The sequence below is a fragment of the Passer domesticus genome, chromosome 22 (genome assembly GCF_036417665.1).
Source record: "Passer domesticus isolate bPasDom1 chromosome 22, bPasDom1.hap1, whole genome shotgun sequence".
Taxonomy (NCBI): Eukaryota; Metazoa; Chordata; class Aves; order Passeriformes; family Passeridae; genus Passer; species Passer domesticus.
Window position 1 is genome coordinate 1464011 of NC_087495.1, and position 18409 is coordinate 1482419.

General features: G+C 51.2%; 1 protein-coding gene across 1 annotated transcript in view; it reads left to right on the forward strand.

Annotated features, from left to right (window-relative positions):
• The first annotated feature begins 329 nt into the window (after window positions 1–329).
• IFFO2 (intermediate filament family orphan 2) overlaps window positions 330–18409 on the forward strand; it is a 47845-nt gene continuing 29765 nt past the window's right edge. Inside the window, exon 1 of the mRNA XM_064397323.1 lies at window positions 330–1016. Within this exon, the coding sequence (XP_064253393.1) occupies window positions 418–1016 (599 nt within the window). The 5' untranslated portion in view covers window positions 330–417. The remainder of the gene's footprint in view (window positions 1017–18409) is intronic.

Genomic DNA, 18409 nt, shown 5'->3' on the forward strand with positions numbered 1-18409 from the left:
GCCCGGACACGCGGAGGGAGCGGCTGCGGCACCGCGGGGCGGGGCCATGCAAATGAGATGCTGCTATGGAAATGAGGGGCGTGGCCCTGGGAGCGACAGTGGTGCTGCAATGGAGGCGTGTTTATGCAAATGAGCTGCCTGTCATGGGGTTCTGGGGCGTGGCCATGGAAATGACGGTGTCTATATGGAAATAGGGGGCGTGGTTTGGCGCGTGGACGGTGCCTCGGCCGCGGCGCGCGGGGTTGAGGCGGGGCCGGCCCCGCCCCGCGCTCCCGCCCAGAGCCCTCAGAGCGCGGCGAGCGCGGCGCGGCCGCAGAGACAGCAGCGGCACCGGCACCGGCGCGGCCGCTCCGCACCGCCGCCACCACCGCCGGCTTCTCCATCACCGCCGGCCCCTCCGCCACCGCCCCCTCCGCCATGAACTCGCTGCTCTTCGGGGAGATGGCCCGCGCCTTCTCCCCCGCCGCCGCCGCCGCCTCCTCCTGCCCGCTGGGCCCCGGCGGCGGCGGCCCCGCGGCGGCCGGGGGGGGCCCGCCGGTGACGGCGGCGCTGCGGAACGACCTGGGCTCCAACATCCACCTGCTCAAGGGGCTGAACGTGCGGTTCCGCTGCTTCCTGGCCAAGGTGCACGAGCTGGAGCGGCGGAACCGGCTGCTGGAGAAGCAGCTGGCGGCCCAGCAGAGCGAGCGCGACCGCCGGCTGCGCTACAAGACCTTCTCCCGGGACCAGGCGGTGCAGACGGACGGCGGGACCCCGCCGCTGGGGCCGCCGCCGGGCCCCGGGCACGGGGCGCTGCCGTCGCCGCCGCACTACGGGCGCCTGCCCGGCACCATCTGGAGCTACACCCAGGTGCGGCGCACCGGCGGCGGCGGCCTGGAGACCGTGCAGGGCCCCGGCGTGTCCTGGGTGCACCCGGACGGCGTCGGGGTGCAGATCGACACCATCACCCCCGAGATCCGCGCCCTCTACAACGTGCTGGCCAAAGTCAAGCGGGAGCGCGACGAGTACAAGAGGAAGTGAGTGATGGGGGATGCGGGCGGTCCGCGCTGCACTGCGGGGAAACCGGGCCAGCCCTCCCCGGGAGCGCTCGGGGACAGCGCGGGCACCCGGCTCCCCCTGCCCGGGGGCCGCTGCCCGCCGGGGATGCGCCCCGGGGTCCTGGGGGCTTTTCTTCGGGGGGTGGTGGGGGTTGAACCTGATTTGGTACCCAGAAAACTGCGGGATCAACCCATGGGGGGATGGAGAGGCTGGATCTTGCAGGGAGCATTGTCAGCATTAATTAAAAAAAAATATATACATATATATACACATACATACATTCGTATATATATGTGTATATATATTTTTTTTGTTTAGAAGGGAAATAATACGTTATTAACATTGCATCGCATAGTTGCTCCTAAATTTAGCTCGCCTTCATTTTTTATTTTTTTTTTGGTCTGATTACTCCAGTAGTCGCTTGTGTGTGCCAGCTCCCTGAAATTAGCTCAGTGCTGCAATATTTGGGTTGCAAATACTGCAGGGCAGGGTTAGCACTCCGAGATGTTGCTCGGAATTGGCCAAAACAAAAGCCTTTGTAAGGCGGCTGCTCGGAGGTGTCCCCTGGCCTGTGGCGAGCCCTGGGGCTGGGATGGGGATGGATGGCGTTCCCTTGCATCGCCCCTTGGCCGTGGCGGAGATGGAGGCCAGAGGGGAAAAAAATGTACTTGGGCTTTGCAGGGAGATTCCTGCATTGTCTGAGCAGCTGCTGCCCTTCGGGGCTGCACTTCGGGCGGTTTTAGCCTCAAAATGCGTTTCCTGCTGATGAGGCCGGGCTTTTTTCCTGCAGAGCCCCCCGAATCCGTCTCGTTTCCCGCATTGCCCGTGGCCCGAGGAGCGGGGCCGGGTCCCTCCTGCCCGGCTGTGCGGACTGCAGTGAGCTCGGTCAGCGGCAGCTTTTGTAACACCCGAGTTCAGCGGCTCGCAGGCATCTCCTCCTCGGCTCCCTGGCCTCTGCCTCTCCCTGGCTCGGGTGCCTCGGCTGCTCTGCCTCGTGCCTGGGAAAAGGAGCCGCTCTCGGTTTCCCAGCCCGGAGTCGTGGTGGCACGGGCCGGGTTTGGTTTCTGGGGCCGGTCCCGAGGAATGGGAGGAGCAGGGAGCACAAAAATGGTGCTGGATGGGGAAAGGGGATCCCACAGCGTGTGGGGTGTGTCGCCAAAACTTGGGGCTGCTTCTCCTTTTTTCATGGATTCTTGGTTTATTCCTGCTTCTGGGGGAAGAGGAGACTTGTGGGCCTTCAGGTTCAGCCTTTCTGCTGATACCAAGTTGATTTCTCTGCTTTTACTCACTTGTGTAAAGCACATTTTCCCCCTACTCCGTGTACTTGCTCGCTCAGGGGTTGCATAAACCAGATAAATTCAGCAGAGCAAAGGGGAGCCTCAGATCTTATTCTTGCCCTTGAAAGATGTTTTACTTGTGGGGGGAAGAAAAAAGTAATTAACAGGTATCAACACATCCCATCCCACGCTGGTGATGTTGTGTCTGCAGTGTGGGTTTTATGGATGCTCATTTCTCTGGAACTGGAGTTGGCCACTGTGCTGTGACCTTCAGTCCCACATGGACAGCACACCCTTGTTTTTGGGGGATTGGCTTTTTCCTCTGGGGCAAGCAGAGGGAGCAGGAGTGTGCTCTGTGAGCTCCTCCTGGCACTCAGCTGGGCTCTGGGTGCTGCAGGGTTTTCAGCCACCCTGCAGGGCTGGGATGGAGTTTGTTTGTGCAGGGCTGGGCTGCCCTGGCACCTCTGTGTGTGTGTGCCCGCACTAAGTGCACTCTTTGGGGTTCCCCCTCCTGCTGTGATCCCTTTGATGCTCTGGGTTCATTTAGGGAGCCGAGCTCCAGGTGGAGCAGGAGGAGCCTTGTGCCTGTCTCCTGGTGGGGCTCTTGGGGCTGGTGGAGAGCTGGGCACGAGCTCAGCTCCCAGCCCAGGGCTGTGACCAGGGAGAGAAGGAAAGAAAAGGAAAAGAAATGCAGAGAAAATGGAAATAATTTTCTATTGCTCCGTCTGAGAGCCAGCAGAGCCCACAGCCTTTGTGGAGCAGCCAGGCCTTGTAACCTCACCCAGGAGCCACCAGCCCATAACCAAAAACCTTTAAGCAGATAGTGATAATTCCATTTATCTCCTGGGGCAAGGGAGGCTTTTGCCCCTTTCCAGGGTGGCCACTTGGTCCAGGAGGTTGTGGCCACCAAATGTCTGTGGTTTGAAGTATTTGGCTGTGAGGAGAAGCCAGGCAGGGGACGGGTGGGACACCAGGGCAGTGCTGGGTGTGCAGGCTCACCTCGGATGTTGCCGAGGACAAACTCACTGATGTCCCCCCTGGGAACTGGGAAGGGCAGGGGTGCAGTCCAGAGGGGAAATAATCCATTTTGTTTCCTTTCTTCTAAAGGAAAAGCAGCCTTGCTGCTGTAAAACAACAGTGGGAGATCATCCAGGATGTTCTTGCCAATGGAATTCTGCCTGTGCAGGTTCTGGGATCAGCAGTGGCTTCATTTGGGGGAAATATGGTGAATTTCTTTGTTCCATTCCCTCAAATAATTTTCCTTGGATGTTATAACACAACAAACTGGAGCTCTGAGAGGGCATTGTCAGTTTAGCACACTGATCGTATTTTACCCTGGCTTTTGTTTGTTTCCTGTGAGGAACCCAGCAGATATTTCAGTCCAAAACTGCTTTTGCTTTTTCCTCCAGCTGACGATATTTTACTCAAATTATATATAAATTTGCATCTTTTCTACTTATTGTACTGCCTTAACCTCATATTTTTTAGTAATGATCATGATTTTACACAACATTATGATATCAGTGAGGGAGTCAACAGCTGGAGGAGTTTTTGAGGGAAAATGAAGTTAAATTAATTTTCTTTATTTTTTTTTCCATCTGTGCTTGCATTTAGAAAAGCTTTTGGACATAGATCTGACTCTAAATCTGATAATTTATTATCTATGAGATATTTTTTGATTTTTACCTATTTAGCAGGAAAAACCTTTTTAGCTTTTAGCAGGAAAAAGCAAAATTGTGTTTCTGTAAAATTGCACTTCTGCAGTCAAAGCAGCTCAATAAAAAATACTTCCAGGGAGAGTTAATTGAAAATGGAGCAGGGTCACATTCTTTAAATTTAAAACACTAAGGTGAAGTGATTTTTTTTTTCCCGGGAAAAACAACAACAACAACAACAAAACCCCAATAGTGATAATAGTAATAATAAACCATACTCAGCCCTGGTGCTCAGCTGCTCTGAGGTGAGACCGAGCTGAGCGCTTCCTCCAGGAGCAGGGCTGGGATCCAGGTTCTGTTTCCCTGGGTTTGGCCATCCCTGGCTGGGTTTGGGGTTGGTCCCCTCTGGTTGTTCAGGAGAAAAATCTGCTTTTGGGGGAGCAGCTGGGGCGAGCCCAGCCCTGGCCCAAACTGGGATCTTTGTCCCGATTTTGGGACACTCGGGAGCCTCAACAGCCCCGGTGGCGCCGCAGGGAGGGACCTGGGGAGAACAAGGGGGATTCTCCCCCCAATTAGTTCAGTGCTGTTAATCACTGACCGACGGGGGCACGCCGTGACACGTGCAGGGTGTGGCGGTGATGGCCGGGACATGTCCCCGTCCTGGCCCCCTGGGCTGAGGTGACACCGTCCCGGAGACCCCTGGGGGAGCCGCACACCCCCGAGCGAGCAGTGGGACAGTGACAGTGCAGGTGTGACTGTGACAGTGCAGGTGTGACTGTGACAGTGCAGCTGTGACAGTACTGCTGTGATGGTGACAGCGGCAGTGCAGTTGTGACAGCAGCAGTGCTGTTGTGACAGTGACAAGTGGCAGTGCAGGTGTGGCAGTGGCAATGTCCCAGTGACAGTGGCAGCGTAGATGTGACAGTGGCAGTACTGCTATGGCAGTGGCAGTGTCCCAATGGCAGTGCACGTGTGACAGTGGCAATGCCCCTGTGGCAGTGGCAGTGCCCCTGTGGCAGTGCCCCAGTGACAGTGCAGGTGTGACAGTGGCAGTGCCCCTGCGGCAGTGCCCCTGTAACAGTGACAGTACTGCTGTGACAGTGTCCCTGTGACAGTGGCAGTGCAGGTGTGACAGTGACTGTGCTGCTATGACAGTGGCAGTGTCCCTGTGGCAGTGACAGTGTCCCGGTGGCAGTGCTCCTGTGACAGTAGCAGTACTGCTATGACAGTGGCAGTGCCCCAGTGACAGTGCAGGTGTGACAGTGGCAATGCCCCTGTGGCAGTGCCCCTATAACAGTGACAGTACTGCTGTGGCAGTGGCAGTGTCCCTGTGGCAGTGTCCCAGTGACAGTGCTGCTGTGGCAGTGTGCCTGTGACAGTGGCAGTGCCCGTGTGACCGTGCCCCTGTAACAGTGACAGTACTGCTATGACAGTGGCAGTGCCCCTGTGGCAGTGTCCCTGTGACAGTGGCAGTGCCCCAGTGACAGTGCCCCTGTGGCAGTGGCAGTGTCCTTGTGGCAGTGGCAGTGCCCCTGTGGCAGTGCCCCTGTGGCAGTGCCCTTGTGGCAGTGGCAGTGCCCCAGTGACAGTGCCCCTGTGGCAGTGGCAGTGTCCCTGTGACTGTGGCAGTGCAGGTGTGGCAGTGTCCCTATGGCAGTGGCAGTGTCCCTGTGGCAGTGCCCCTGTGGCAGTGCCCTTGTGGCAGTGGCAGTGCCCCAGTGACAGTGCCCCTGTGGCAGTGGCAGTGTCCCTGTGGCAGTGTCCCTGTGGCAGTGGCAGTGTCCCTGTGGCAGTGTCCCTGTGGCAGTGGCAGTGTCCCTGCGTGTGGCAGCCCAGCTGGCTGCAGCCGCTCCCTCCCTGGCTGTGCCCCGTCCCAGCCCTGGGACAGATTTGTATATTTATGGTTCCACGATTACTCTTAATTGCTGCAGATATTGAGTCTGCCAGATGTTGGTTGTCTTTTCCAGCACGGGCTTAGCTGGTACTAAGAGTTGAACTGGAAATAATTGTTTTACCTCAGGATGGTATTTCACTGGCAAGATTAATAAAGTCCACTTGGAAAAGAGATTATCTTAAATTTGCTGCAGCTGGGAAGGACAAAGATTATCATTGTCAAAGGCAGCGCGCGTCAAAACTCACTGGGGCTTGTTTTTTTTAGAGAAGGGAACTTAATAAAAATGTGCTTAAGATAAGCCCTGGAGGAATGTCTGAGAACTTTTAAGGCTAAAATATCAGCAGTAACAAGATGCAAATGTTCTGCATAGACCCAATCAAAAACAAATAATTTTTTCATCCCCCTGGAGGAATGTAACCAGCGTGGCAGACCTGTCCCTGCCTCGATTGGTCACAGGGCTGGCAGGAACAATCTCTGTGGAAAGCCACCTCTTTAATTCTGCTATTCCTGCTTTGCTTTTTCTGTTTTAGAGGGATAATTATTTTTCAATGTGGCTTTTCACAGAAATTCCGGATTTTCCACCGCTTCCAGAGGAGTGGAAAATCCCTGGTCTGGGGGATTTTTGGCTGCCTCTTACAAGATGTGAAGTTTGATATTAACTGCTGGCTCTGGTGAAACCTGAGACTCAGGCTTGAAAAGCCCCTTTTTCCCTGGCCTGGGAGAACGTCAGTTTTCCTTGTGGAGAAGGGATAAAATTGCCTGATGTGAAAAAAACCTTGGCTGTGTGGCACAAATATCCAGTTGTGATTGCTGGGTGGAAAGTGGCGCTGCTTGGAGCTGTGCAAGAGTAATATTTCCTTAAATAATTCCATCTTTCCTTCTAAAATGCTGCTGCAGAGACTCACATTTAGGCTACACACGGGTGTCTCTCACCAGTCTCGGGTTTATTTATTTTTTTCCTCATGATACAGCTGGAAGCTGGGAATTCTGGGTTGTAGGGACGCAGGGGAAGGTTTGTGGGGAGGGGAGGGTGTTTCTCTTTGATCCTGATTTCTAGCAGTGCTCCACGGTGGGGTTGGGGCTGTGCTTGGAAAATCTCATGGACAAAGAAATCTCTGTGTGTGCCTTCAACTGGTTTGTAATGGGAGGGCTGAGTGTGTTGTGACTGACCTGAAAGAGCTGTTGTTATTTTGAAATTTATCTTTAAATTAGAATTAATATAATGAGTTTGTAGATGAACTCAGTGGGGAGGAAAATCCCCCCCCTCGTGTTGTGGTTGGAGTTTTAAAAGAAAAAAATTCTCCTTTTTTCTCAAGAAGCTTCCCCTGCTGTAGGAGAACCACAGACTGTGTGTGTGTGTGTGTGTGTGTGTGTGTTGAATTTACCTTTTGATTCCTCCTGTGACTCACTCTGGGCTTTCTGAAGGCAATAAACCCCCAGCTTTTCAGAGCACAGCTCAGTGCTGAGTAGGTCTGGGAGCAAACCCCCCACACACCTCAGATCTTAAACCCAAAGGATCTCCCCAGGTGCTGCAGCGTGGGCTGAGGTGGAAGCAAGCACAGGAACCAGTGGGAGCCAGTGATTGCAGCTCCTCTCCTGGGCTCTGCAGCCTCTGAGTGCTGGACGTGGGGCCAGGGAGGCTCTGCAGCCACTCCAGCTCAGCAGCTGCTTCTTTGTGGCTCAGGGTTTGTGGTGCTGCTCTGCCAGCTCCCGGGTTGGTTTCCTGCATCTGCATTTCTCTGACTAAGTTTTCTTTTTTTTCTGTGCTAGAAATACTCACAGGATGTTGTTTTTTGCTCCTGCAGGGGCCCTGTGGGTCCCTTCCAGCTTCAGATATTCTAAATCTCCATCTTGGTGTTTAAACCAGCCCTTTAAAACCAGCCCTTTTAAAACCAGCTCTTTTAAAATCAACTATTTTAAAACCAGCTCTTTTTGTTTGGTTGGTTGTACGAGAAAGGAAAAGATTTCTCCCAGTTTTTTTGAAGTTTAAAAGCTTAAGAGTGTCAGTGTGGGCACTGTTCAGAGTGGCTGAAACTCCTGCATAGCCTTGTGACCTCTTCCTATTAAAAATTACCTTGCTTCAAAAACCCTGGAGGGATTAGTGAGAAGTGATAATAAAAGGCAATAAATGATAAGAAATGGCATGAGACTGATATGGCTTGGGAAAGAGGGAAATCATGGAATCACAGGGTGGTTTGGGTTGGAAGAGCCCTTCAAGGTCCAATTGCAACCCCTCTGCCGTGGCAGGGACACCTCCCACTGTCCCAGGCTGCTCCCAGCCCTGCCCAGCCTGGCCCTGGGCACTGCCAGGGATCCAGGGCAGCCACAGCTGAGTTTTTCTCACATTTCTAACCTTGAGCCTCCCACTCTTACATCTGAAGGGAAGGAATTTGCCTCTACTTCGTGATAAATTTGGAATAAGGGACAAAAATATTACTGTAGTAGGGAAATAGCCTGGGCACACTGAGAGGTTCTTGAATTTCAAATGTATTGTCAAAAACGCCTTAATTTGGGTCGGCCTCTTCTCCCAGGGAGCAGTGACAGGAGAGGAAACGGCCTTGTGTGGCTCCAGGAGAGGTTTGGATTGGGTAGAGGGAAAATTTCCTCATGGAAAAGCTCCCAAAGCCCTGGCAGAGGCTGCTGAGGGCAGTGGGGAGTCACCATCCATGGGAATGTTCAGAAAACCTGGGGATGTTTTGGCTGCCTGCTGATGCTGAAGGGATCCTGTAGGAGGGAGGATCTGTTTTTGATGCCACAGAAATAAAGAACTTGTCTGGTGTTTCCTAATGCCCGGTGTCACCTCCTCCAGAAGCTCTTCTGGTCAGCTCATTATCAGATCATCCTGCTTCAAATTAAACCTGAGAAAAGCTCAGGTGATTGACCAGAGGTGACTTCAGGAAACTTGGGAAAGATTCCCTGCCTTTCTCCAGTGCTGTGGCAGGAAGTGGCAGCTGGGGGACACACAATTTTTACCACCACTGGATTACCAAGATGCTTTGTTTCGAAAGTTAAAATTTTTCAAAATTTTAAAAATTAAGTTCTCAGCCGTGGTTTCGAAGGCCTGGGAGCCTCTGCTGTGCCCCTGCTGCTCCCTGTGCAGAAATGACATCAGCTGTGGCTCTGGGTCCCTGCAGGAGGCGGGGCTGGCAGAGAATGGAGCTCTGTGCCCGCTAACGAAGTGCCCAGCTCGTTAGGGAGCGCGGCCAGCGCCCGTCACTGCCGAAATCACAGCGGAGAGTCCCCGCAGCCCTTTGTCCCTGTGCCCATCTCTCCCCTCCATGTGACTCCTCTGGCTCCCTGTGTCCCACTTCCCCAAAACCTGGCTCATTTGGATCCCTTGCCAAGGGGAGTTTGGGACTCAGCGGGTCACGTTGGCTCTTTGTGCCCGGGCTGCTCCTTCTCGCTGGGGACAGCTTCAGGTGTCCCTTTTTGGCTTTTTCTGCCTGCAAGCAGCACCATCCCTTGCTTTGAGATGGATTTGCCCCGTGTGTGATCAGAGCCTTGCACTGCTGCTGGGTTTGATCTTCATTTCAGGGGGTTTGTTCTGAATTTGCACTGAAATCCAGTCAAAAACAAGGCTTGGTGTTCCAGCTTGCCTCTCAGTTCCATGTAACTTCCCAAATCTGTTGGTTCTGTGGACAAACCACTTAAAATTTCCCACTCTCCAGGGTTTGGGAGCAGGTGAGCTTCATGCAGAGCTCTGTGTTTGGTGCTTGTGGGCACTCAGGGGTGCCTGGCTTTATTTGCTGTGTACAGACACCAGCACCTGGAAAAATGCTGGAAAACCTGACAGCTCCAAGATCCTGCACTAAAAAGAGGAGGAATTAACTTGCTCCTCTTCATGTGGGCAAGGGAAGTTGGTAATTTGCAGTGGCTCATGCAGCCAGGGAATGCTGAAGGAAGTGATGATTTACAGCAGGGCTGCATCCCCCTTCCCTTCAGTGCAGTGACTCAGGCTGGATCAAAGGGATCCTGCCTCGGGACTGATTCCAAATCTGGGATTCCTCTGCAAGTGCCTCTGCCTGTGCATTCTTACAGGTAAGATTTGTCTCTGAGGGGAGAAAACACAACAATGCCACTTTTATTTATTTTTTATAAATGGAGCTCCCTCTGACACAGAGCACAGAATTTAAATTGAGCAGCCCCCTGTCAGATCAGTCACAGAATTTGACCCTGACGAGTCACATCTGGTTAAAGGCAAAACCAGGCACTGGTGTAAATTTACTGAATTCCATAAATTGGCAGGGGGGGCATTAATATTGAATTGCAGTGGGGGTATTTTAATATCAATATTTAATATTTCAAACAGCTGCTGTCATTAAAACTGCTACAAGAAATTCCCCCTCTCACAGGCAGAAGAGAAATCTTTATTTCCCTCTCTTCCATAAGGCATTCACCATATGCTGAAGCACTGGGCAGTCTGGAATATTTTCCTAACTCTTTTATCAATTTTTTCCCTCAAATGACTATGCCAGAATCACCCCTCCTTTGGCTCTTTCTCAATTTTTAAAACGCTTCCTTTCTAATTTTTCCCCTCTCTTTTGTATTATTTTGTTTCAAGAAAGGGAGAAGCGGGGAGCACAGAGCAGTTAGAAATTCCGAGATGCCCTGGGAAATGTGCTCTTGCTAATCTGTATTCCCCGTGGCACAGAGCTGCTGGCTGGCAGCAGGAGAGCAGCTTTCCCTGCTCAGGGACAAAGTCACCCTGGGAATGCTGTCCCCAGTGCAGAGGGGCTGCCTCCCCTCGGGGAGCACAGAGAAATCTGCAAATAAACCCCTTCTGTTCCTGCCCCTCCTCTCCTGTTCTTACTGCAGTGAGGATAGTGAATAAAGGGATATGTAAAGTCTCAGAAATGTTGAGTTTATTAGAAACCACACGTTCTTTATAGATAGCTACGATAGAGGTGGACTTGATTGGTCTTTAATCACTACTTTTTACACGATTGCTTAATTAGGAACAACACCCTCCTTGTAAACATCTCACAGTTAACAGCACTCTGCCTTGGGGTTTCCCTTTGGGGTTTCCCTGGGGGGCAGGGGATTCCTCTCTCCGTGGATGTGCCATGCAGGCAGGCTCTTCCCTGCTCCCTTTTGGTGGCTGGAAGGAGGAATTCACTGTTTTTCCATTTTTTATTTAATGGAGGGCAGGGTGCGAGCCTGTGTGGGGCTGTGGTGCAGCACTGAGCAGCTCTGGGTTTGTTTCACCCTAAAAGAGGTGTTCCCCTGTTTCCAAAGGCACAGCCATTTCCTTTTCCCAGCCTTCAGTGCAGCATTAATTTGATCTTTCTCCTATAAAATTCCCAATGAGATTCAGCTCTGGGCCTGTGGGCAGGGATTTATTCCCTGGGGGAGCTGTGGTTTGGGGGGTTGGGTCCATGACTCAGCTCCATCCTCCTCTAATTGTGGGGCACTGGAAGGCAGGGGAATGAGTTCACTGCTCAGCCACCCCAGCCCTGTTCCCTGGCCTGTTACAGGGGGGAAAGGCTGGGACAATTGGGATTGCTCATCCTGGGGAAGCTCTGGAGTGACCTCATTGTGGCCTTCAGTGCCTGAAGGAGCTGCAGGAAGTATGGAGAGGGATAATTTACAAGGGATGGAAGGACAGGATGGGGGAAATGGTTTTAAACTAAAAGAGAGAAAATTTAGATGGGATTTTGGAGGGAATCCTTCCCTGTGAGGGTGGGCAGGCCCTGGCACAGATGCCCAAAGCAGCTGTGGCTGCCCCTGGATCCCTGGCAGTGCCCAAGGCCAGGCTGGAACAACCTGGGATAGGGGAAGGTGTCCCTGCCATGGCAGGGGTGACACTGGATCAGCTTTAAGCTCTTTCCAACCCAAACCAGTCTGGGTTGGTTTTCCATGAAAACCAAGTCTGTACTGGAACTCTCCTGCTGCCCATCCCTTCCCCTCTACAAATATCCCAGGGCTGCCCCTGCCCTGGCTGTTTATGTCTCCCACTGCTAGAAATTCAAGCACTAAACAACTCCAGTTCTTGGGAATCTGTGCAACTGAGACAGCAGAAGCAACTCTTGTGTTTGTGTGGAGATCATTCTGCCTTTATATAAATATTTTTAAATGCCTCATCTTGAATTTTATACCCCTGCTGTCACCTTTATCCGTTTGCTTCCCTCTCAGTGGCCGAGTGCTGTGGATTGATGGGAATTCTGTAGTCCCCAGGATGAGCTGGAAGCCCTGAGCTTTGTCCATGTGCCCGTTGTGCCAGAGGTGGTGAGAGCAGCCTGGGCAGGGGGTGCACCCTGTTCCTGGGGAGGGCTGGTGTGTGTGCAGCTGCCACTGCAGCCCCTGAAGAACAGTTTGTTTCTTACCTTCTGTTAACATGTGTGCTGTTACAAATGTGGCACTGCACATTAAATATCCTTACCTTTGTGAAGGCAGTAAAACTCTTTGAATGCAGGTGTGGGAATGGGTCTGTAGGAGCTCTGCAGGGGTGCTGGGTGTTCCTCAAGGGCCATCGGAGCCCTTGAAGAGCAGGTTATTTCTTACCCTCTGTTAACGTTTGTGTTGTTACAATCTTGGCACTGCACAGAAAATATATTTACATTTTCAGAGGTAATCAAGCTCTTCAAATGCAGATAAGGGAATGGATCCATAGGAGCACTCTTGGGAGTGTTGTGTGTTCCTCAAGTGTCTTCGGAGCCCTTGAAGAGCTTTTTATTTCTTCCCTTGGTTAATCCTCATGTTCTTACAGCTCTGACACTGCACATGAAAGCTACCCTTCAATATATTTACATTTTCAAAGGCAGTAAAACTCTGGAAATGTAGATAATGGATCCATAGGAGCACTGCAGGAGTGCTGTGCATTCCCTCCAGTGGCAGCGGAGCCCTTGAAGAAAAGTTTATTTCTTTTGAGGTCAGAACCTCCATACTGCACATAAAAGCTGCACTTAAATATATTTACTTTTACAAAGGTCATAAAGCTCTTCACTCAGAGATAATGGATGTGTAGGGCAGTGTTGGGAAGCTTTGCTGTGCCCTAGGTGTGTATTCCACCTGTATTCCTGACTCCTGGGAGCAGATAAGCTTTATCTCATTTTTTTTTTTCTTTGTTCTTTAGTAGGTTCAGTAAGATTACTTAGGGCTGGGACAGAGATTAGGGTGAGCTGAGCTCTCAGTTTTGAATTTGGCTCTGTTTGGAGGCTGGTTCTTAAAGGATGTGGTGGAAGAGGGAGATAAACCCAAAGACAAGGTGAGGAGGGCATGGGCACTCCATTATTTTTGCTGCTGCAGGCTGAAGAGCTGCACAGGGGAATGAAAATCGTGCAGTAATGAATTCCAGCAGGTTCCTTTCTACAGAAGGGTAATCCTGATCTATTATCACTTGGTCTTATCAGGGCCTTTCCCAGTGACTGAGGTGATAACAGCAGCGTGGCTGGGCAGGGAGGGCTATTTATAGACAGCATTTACTCATGGCATCAGAAAGTAAATAAAGGCCTTTTATGAGAGAGGATTTCACTGTTTGGAGCCTTGTGCAGGTTCCATTCTAAGAGCTGAGCTCAGCCCGTGCACATTTCATGACACAGTTCAGTGCTGCTTGGCAGGGTGGGTCAGCTTTTCCCAAAAACGGGGGATCTGCCCGAGCTGGGACCATCCCTGGGTTCACGTGCTGCTGTGTGGCTGCAGGTGGTGGAAGTGCTGCTGTCCCTGGTGGGCTTGTGCCATCCCAGGGGTGTCTTTCCTTCCTTTCAGGTGGTGTGTCCCTGAGAGCAATCCTTCAGGAAGCTGTGAGCCTGACTGGGATGGGTTTCCAGGTCTGGGGGTCAGGGGGACAGCTCTGCTTTGCTGCCAGGGTCACACTGAGACCTGTCCTGGTCACCCTCCTCACCAGAGCCTTGGTGGGGCTCTCCTTGAAGCAATTCCAGTGCCAGGGAATCCCAGCTCTGTCTGCAGAGCAGGAGACCCACGGCCCCACTCAAACATCCACGTTTCCTCTCCAGCAGGCTGCCCTGAAGCCACGAGGCAGTTGTGAAACAAAATAATCCTCACCCTACATGGGCAAGCTTTCCTGTAGCCACAGGCCTGCTGGACAGTCCTGGAGCTGGGATGGAGGAGCCTTGCCCAGAGTCATGTGCAGCAGCTGAGATAATGCACTGTGTTCCCTTGGCAGCCTCCAGGACAGCTTGCACGAGGTGTTTATAGGGGAGAGAAAGGAAAAACATGCCACACAAGTTTGCCTGGACTTTCCGACAGCTTAGATCTTATTATGGCCTTAAATCCCTCCTGGAGCTCCTTGTCTGAGCTGCCAGAACTTGGCCCAGTCCCTGCTGAGGCTGAGAGGCCTCGGCGGCAGTAGGAGGTGAGAAATGACAAAGGAAATGTCTGAGCACCATAAAAACACAAATGTATTTTTAAAAGGGTGATGCTGTATATTGGAGCATGCTCTTATGTCACCTCCTCAGAGTGGCTGCCAGGCTGTGGGGAATTATTATTCTGTTTTGTTACAGCATGTTCTTGATTAGAATTTCAAACCTGGTTTGTTGTGGGTTTTGTTTCTCTCATTCTTTGTGCTCCTGCCCAACATCCCTCCTCTGTATGAATGTTTTTATCAGCTCTGAAAGTCTCCTGTATTCTGGGGATTAAAAACAAAAACAAACCAGAAAAAAAAGAACTGAGAATTCAGGTCAAAGAAGAAGGAAAGGTGAGAGAATGGGAAATACAGGTATATGTGGAAAAATATGGGTTCTTCTCATGCTGCTTAAATAGTTGAGGGAGAGCCTTGAAAATCAACTCAAGTCTTGTGCTCTGGATTTTATTTTGAAGCTCTTGGGGTGCTTGGCCTCCAAGGTGAGTCCTGCCAGAGCCTCCTGGAGCTGGCAGTGCCCTTCAGGACCTGTGGGATTGATTATTGGGTGTTTTATGTTACCCTGAGATTCACCTTCTGAAGGGGAGGTGAAGGAAAAAGAGTGTGAAGTGGGGGGAGATGAAACAGGGTGGGACCCCCTGCTTTGGAAACCTCAGGACATGGAGGCCAGTGGCATTTCCAGGGCAGGGAGCTCCAGGTCATGTTTGATGGCAGCTTGCAAAGAGCTTTTATTTCTTACAAATATTTGCTTAACACCAGGTTGCAGGGCATGGAGTCCTCATGTGGGCAAATCCTGCATCTTAGCAAATTGTCAAGGCTGTGTTGAAGGCTGGGATAAGATTTTTTGCATTATTTTTATTCATTTTTTAAATTTCAGTTCTCTCCTATTACACTCGATCCAGGCATGCCAGTGCCCATCTCCTGTAATAATGTTTATTCCATTTGAATAACCAAGGAGCACGAGGCAATTTCCAAGTTTCCCCAAACAATGGGTGGATTTTGCAGCCATTATCCCGTGACTCAGCCACAATCCCCCCTTCCCACTGCTCCAGTTCTGTTGGGACTCCCTTGTAAACAGCACAGCTCCAAAGTGCAGGAGCCTGGGCTGGGCTGGGCTGTGCCTACGAGTTTCTCACATTAGCACTTGCACCAGAAGAATTGGAGATGATGAATAGTCCATTTGATGCCTTAGGATTTAGCTTTTCTATTTTTCAGACCCTGTACTGCTTCAGTGTAGAGCTCCAAACTCCACAGCCTGTTCTGTCAGCTGCTGCTCTCCTGTTTTATTCACACACAACAATTCCTCTGGGCCTGAGACTCAAGGACACCCTCCAGCCTCAGGCCCCAAAAAGTATAAACAAAATGAGTTGGGGGCAGCAAACTGGGGGTAAATGACTTCATTACCTGAAGCTGTAATTGGAGCATTAACCCCTGATATGTAAATGGGGTTAAAAATTTATAATTGTCTGAAAAACTCGTGCCCATTGTCTATTTTGGGTGTAGCCTTGGAGGCTTCTGACTGCCCAAGGTGTATCTATGGAAGGCCTTTAATAAATATTCATTTTTATTCTCTTAATCTTGTCTAGCCTCTGTTCTAGGCAGCCATCTCAAGGCATCACATGAGTGAAATGGGATTTAAAAGCACTGGATGGGCTTCTCCTTCCTGCCCTGTTCTTGCAGGGTTGGCAAAAAAACAACTCCTTCAAGGTGTCCAACTTCTGCCTGGTTTGTTCAGGGTTGCCTGGGCCTGGCTGCCAGACCCTCACAGTGAAATTTAACCCCTGCATGCCCTAGGTGGGGAGAGGAACACAGAGCACTTTCTCAGGAGCAGAGAATAACTGGTTTTGGGACTTCTGCAGGAAGTTTCAAAAAATTACTGACTTAAATCAGTGCTTTCTTCATGCTCAGCATCTCTGTCCTTTGCCCTTTGCTAAAGTTTTGTAGGAGCCCAGGATCTTTTGCAGCCTTAATGATTCTAAAGCATCTGCTGCTGAGTTTTGGTAGTATTTTCTTCAAGGAGTGTGGTCATCAGTGAGTTCATGCAGCTGAATTTTCCCAGCAGTTTTTGATATTTGCCTGTGCCAGTGTTGGGACAAAACACCTGAATGCACCCCACACAAATCCCATGAAATTGCAGCTTGTCAGCAGGCGGAGCTGTAAAAGAAATGTAAATAAATGTGTGCTCGTGAGGGGCTGTCGTTAATGCAGGGGGTTTGCTGGAGGTTCCTTCTGTGGGAATTCAGGATTTGATAATTAACTGCAGCCAGCAGCACTCCCAGCAGTGTAATCCTGTGCTTTGCAGATTGCCTGTGTGCAATGAGTCTCAGTAATGACTTTATCTGCAGTTGTGCCAATACTTGTACAGGAGTGGGAGCTTCCGTGGGGCTGTTCCCTGAGCTGTGCCCAGCCTTGGCCTCGCAGGCCTGGGGAACATTCCCTGGATCCCTCAGTGGCACAGCAGATGGGGATTTGGTGATGTGCAGAGAGCAGTGTGCAGCTGCTCTTGGGGAGAAAACAGTTTGATCAGTGTGGAGCTGAAAACCGGTGTGGTACAGAGACTGCTGGAGCTCGGAAAAAACAGGATTTCTTCCCAGTTTTAGTTGAGTTCTGTGGAACTTTCCTCTCCCTTCCATGCAGGGGTTGGAATAAATGGGTCTTTAAAGTGCCATCTAACCTAAACCTTCTTCCTTTCCCTCTTTGTTCCCCAGTTGTGTCACTCCATGAGTTCCCAGCACACCCTGAGACCCCTCAGAGAGCACCAGCACAGGAGAAGGCCTTGGCAATGTGATGCCATCCTCCCACACTGAAAGCAGGATGTGCCCAGTTTGAATTTGTCTTTTGCTGTTAACAAAAGTCTGTATAGAGAAAGGGAAAGAGTAATTGGCTAGTTCAGGTTTTTGGCACCTCATGTGTCCCTGGGGTGTCTCTGGTGGCTCCAAGGCTGTCTCAAGCAAACGAGGGCCAGTCTCAGAAATTGGGAGTTTAAAGCTCATCACCATATTTCCTTTTTTTTTTTTTTTTACCCCCTTCCTGGGGGTAACTGGCTTTGCAGAGGTTCCTCTTCTCTGTGCTGCCCATTTTCCCCTTCCCCACTGATGTTTTTGTCCAGTGTTCCCACTGATGTTTTTCTGATTGTGGACTTGTTTGTGCTTGCTTTCTTGGCTGCTTTCCCATGATTTCCCAGGGATTTCCCTCTCCCCCAAAGCAAAGGCCCTGCAGACCTTTCCCAGGCTGCTGTTTCCCACCAGGTTCTGTTGTTGGGACAGTTCTGGGTTGCTGCAGTCCCAGGAAATGGCTGGGAATGGGAGGCAGAGCTGGACAAATCTCTCTCCCCTTCCCTGGCAGCTCTGCCTCCCCAAAACCTGCATTTCAGCTGTCAAGAGCCGCAGCAGATCCCCACTGCAGAATGATTTGTTCGTGCTTAAGAGCCATGCATTTGTTCAGGGTTGTAAACACTGTCAGCAAGGTTTTGACAGGAGTGAAAAATGAATTTAAGTTGCTGGTGCAGAGGGAAAATAAAACCAGCTTTGGCTCTGCCTGCAGCCTGCCAGGGGTAAAACAGAGGAGAAAAGTCATTCCCTGTGAGGCCCTGGCACAGTTCTCAGCCAGAGAAGCTGAGGATTCCTGATCCCTGGAAGTGTCCAAGGCTGGGTGGAAGGGGGCTTAGAGCAGCCTGGGACAGTGGAAGGTGTCCCTGCCATGGCAAAGGGACTGGAACTGGATCAGCACTAAGGTCCCTTCCAGCCCAAACCATCCTGGGATTCTGGAAATCCAATCCTGTGAAATCCAGCTTGGTCTGTAATTTCTTGTGGTTCTGTGCTGGGACGGGTTGGGCACAAATGTGCAGAGGAAGAGACAGAAAGCAGAGTTTAGTTCACATGCTGTCTCCGTTCTGTCTCCCTTATCACATCACAAATTACAGCCTAAGCCTTTCTGCACACCTGGTGGTGTCTTATCAGCCAGAGCAGTTCATGACTAACCCCAAATCCTTTCTCTGCAGGAAACATTGTGTTCCTGCCGTGGCACAACGGTGGGAGGTGTGATAAAATGTACTTTTAATTACACTCCAATTCCTTGAGTGTGGATACTTTATTTATAAAGACTGCACAGGCAGAAGCCTTTTGTGGTTTTGCTCCTCAGGATGTAACTGCTCTGGAGCAGCTCTGATTTCCTGAGCTCAGGAGCAGCAGAAGGGCCAGGCTGCAGTGGGCAGGTGCTGTGAGCTTCC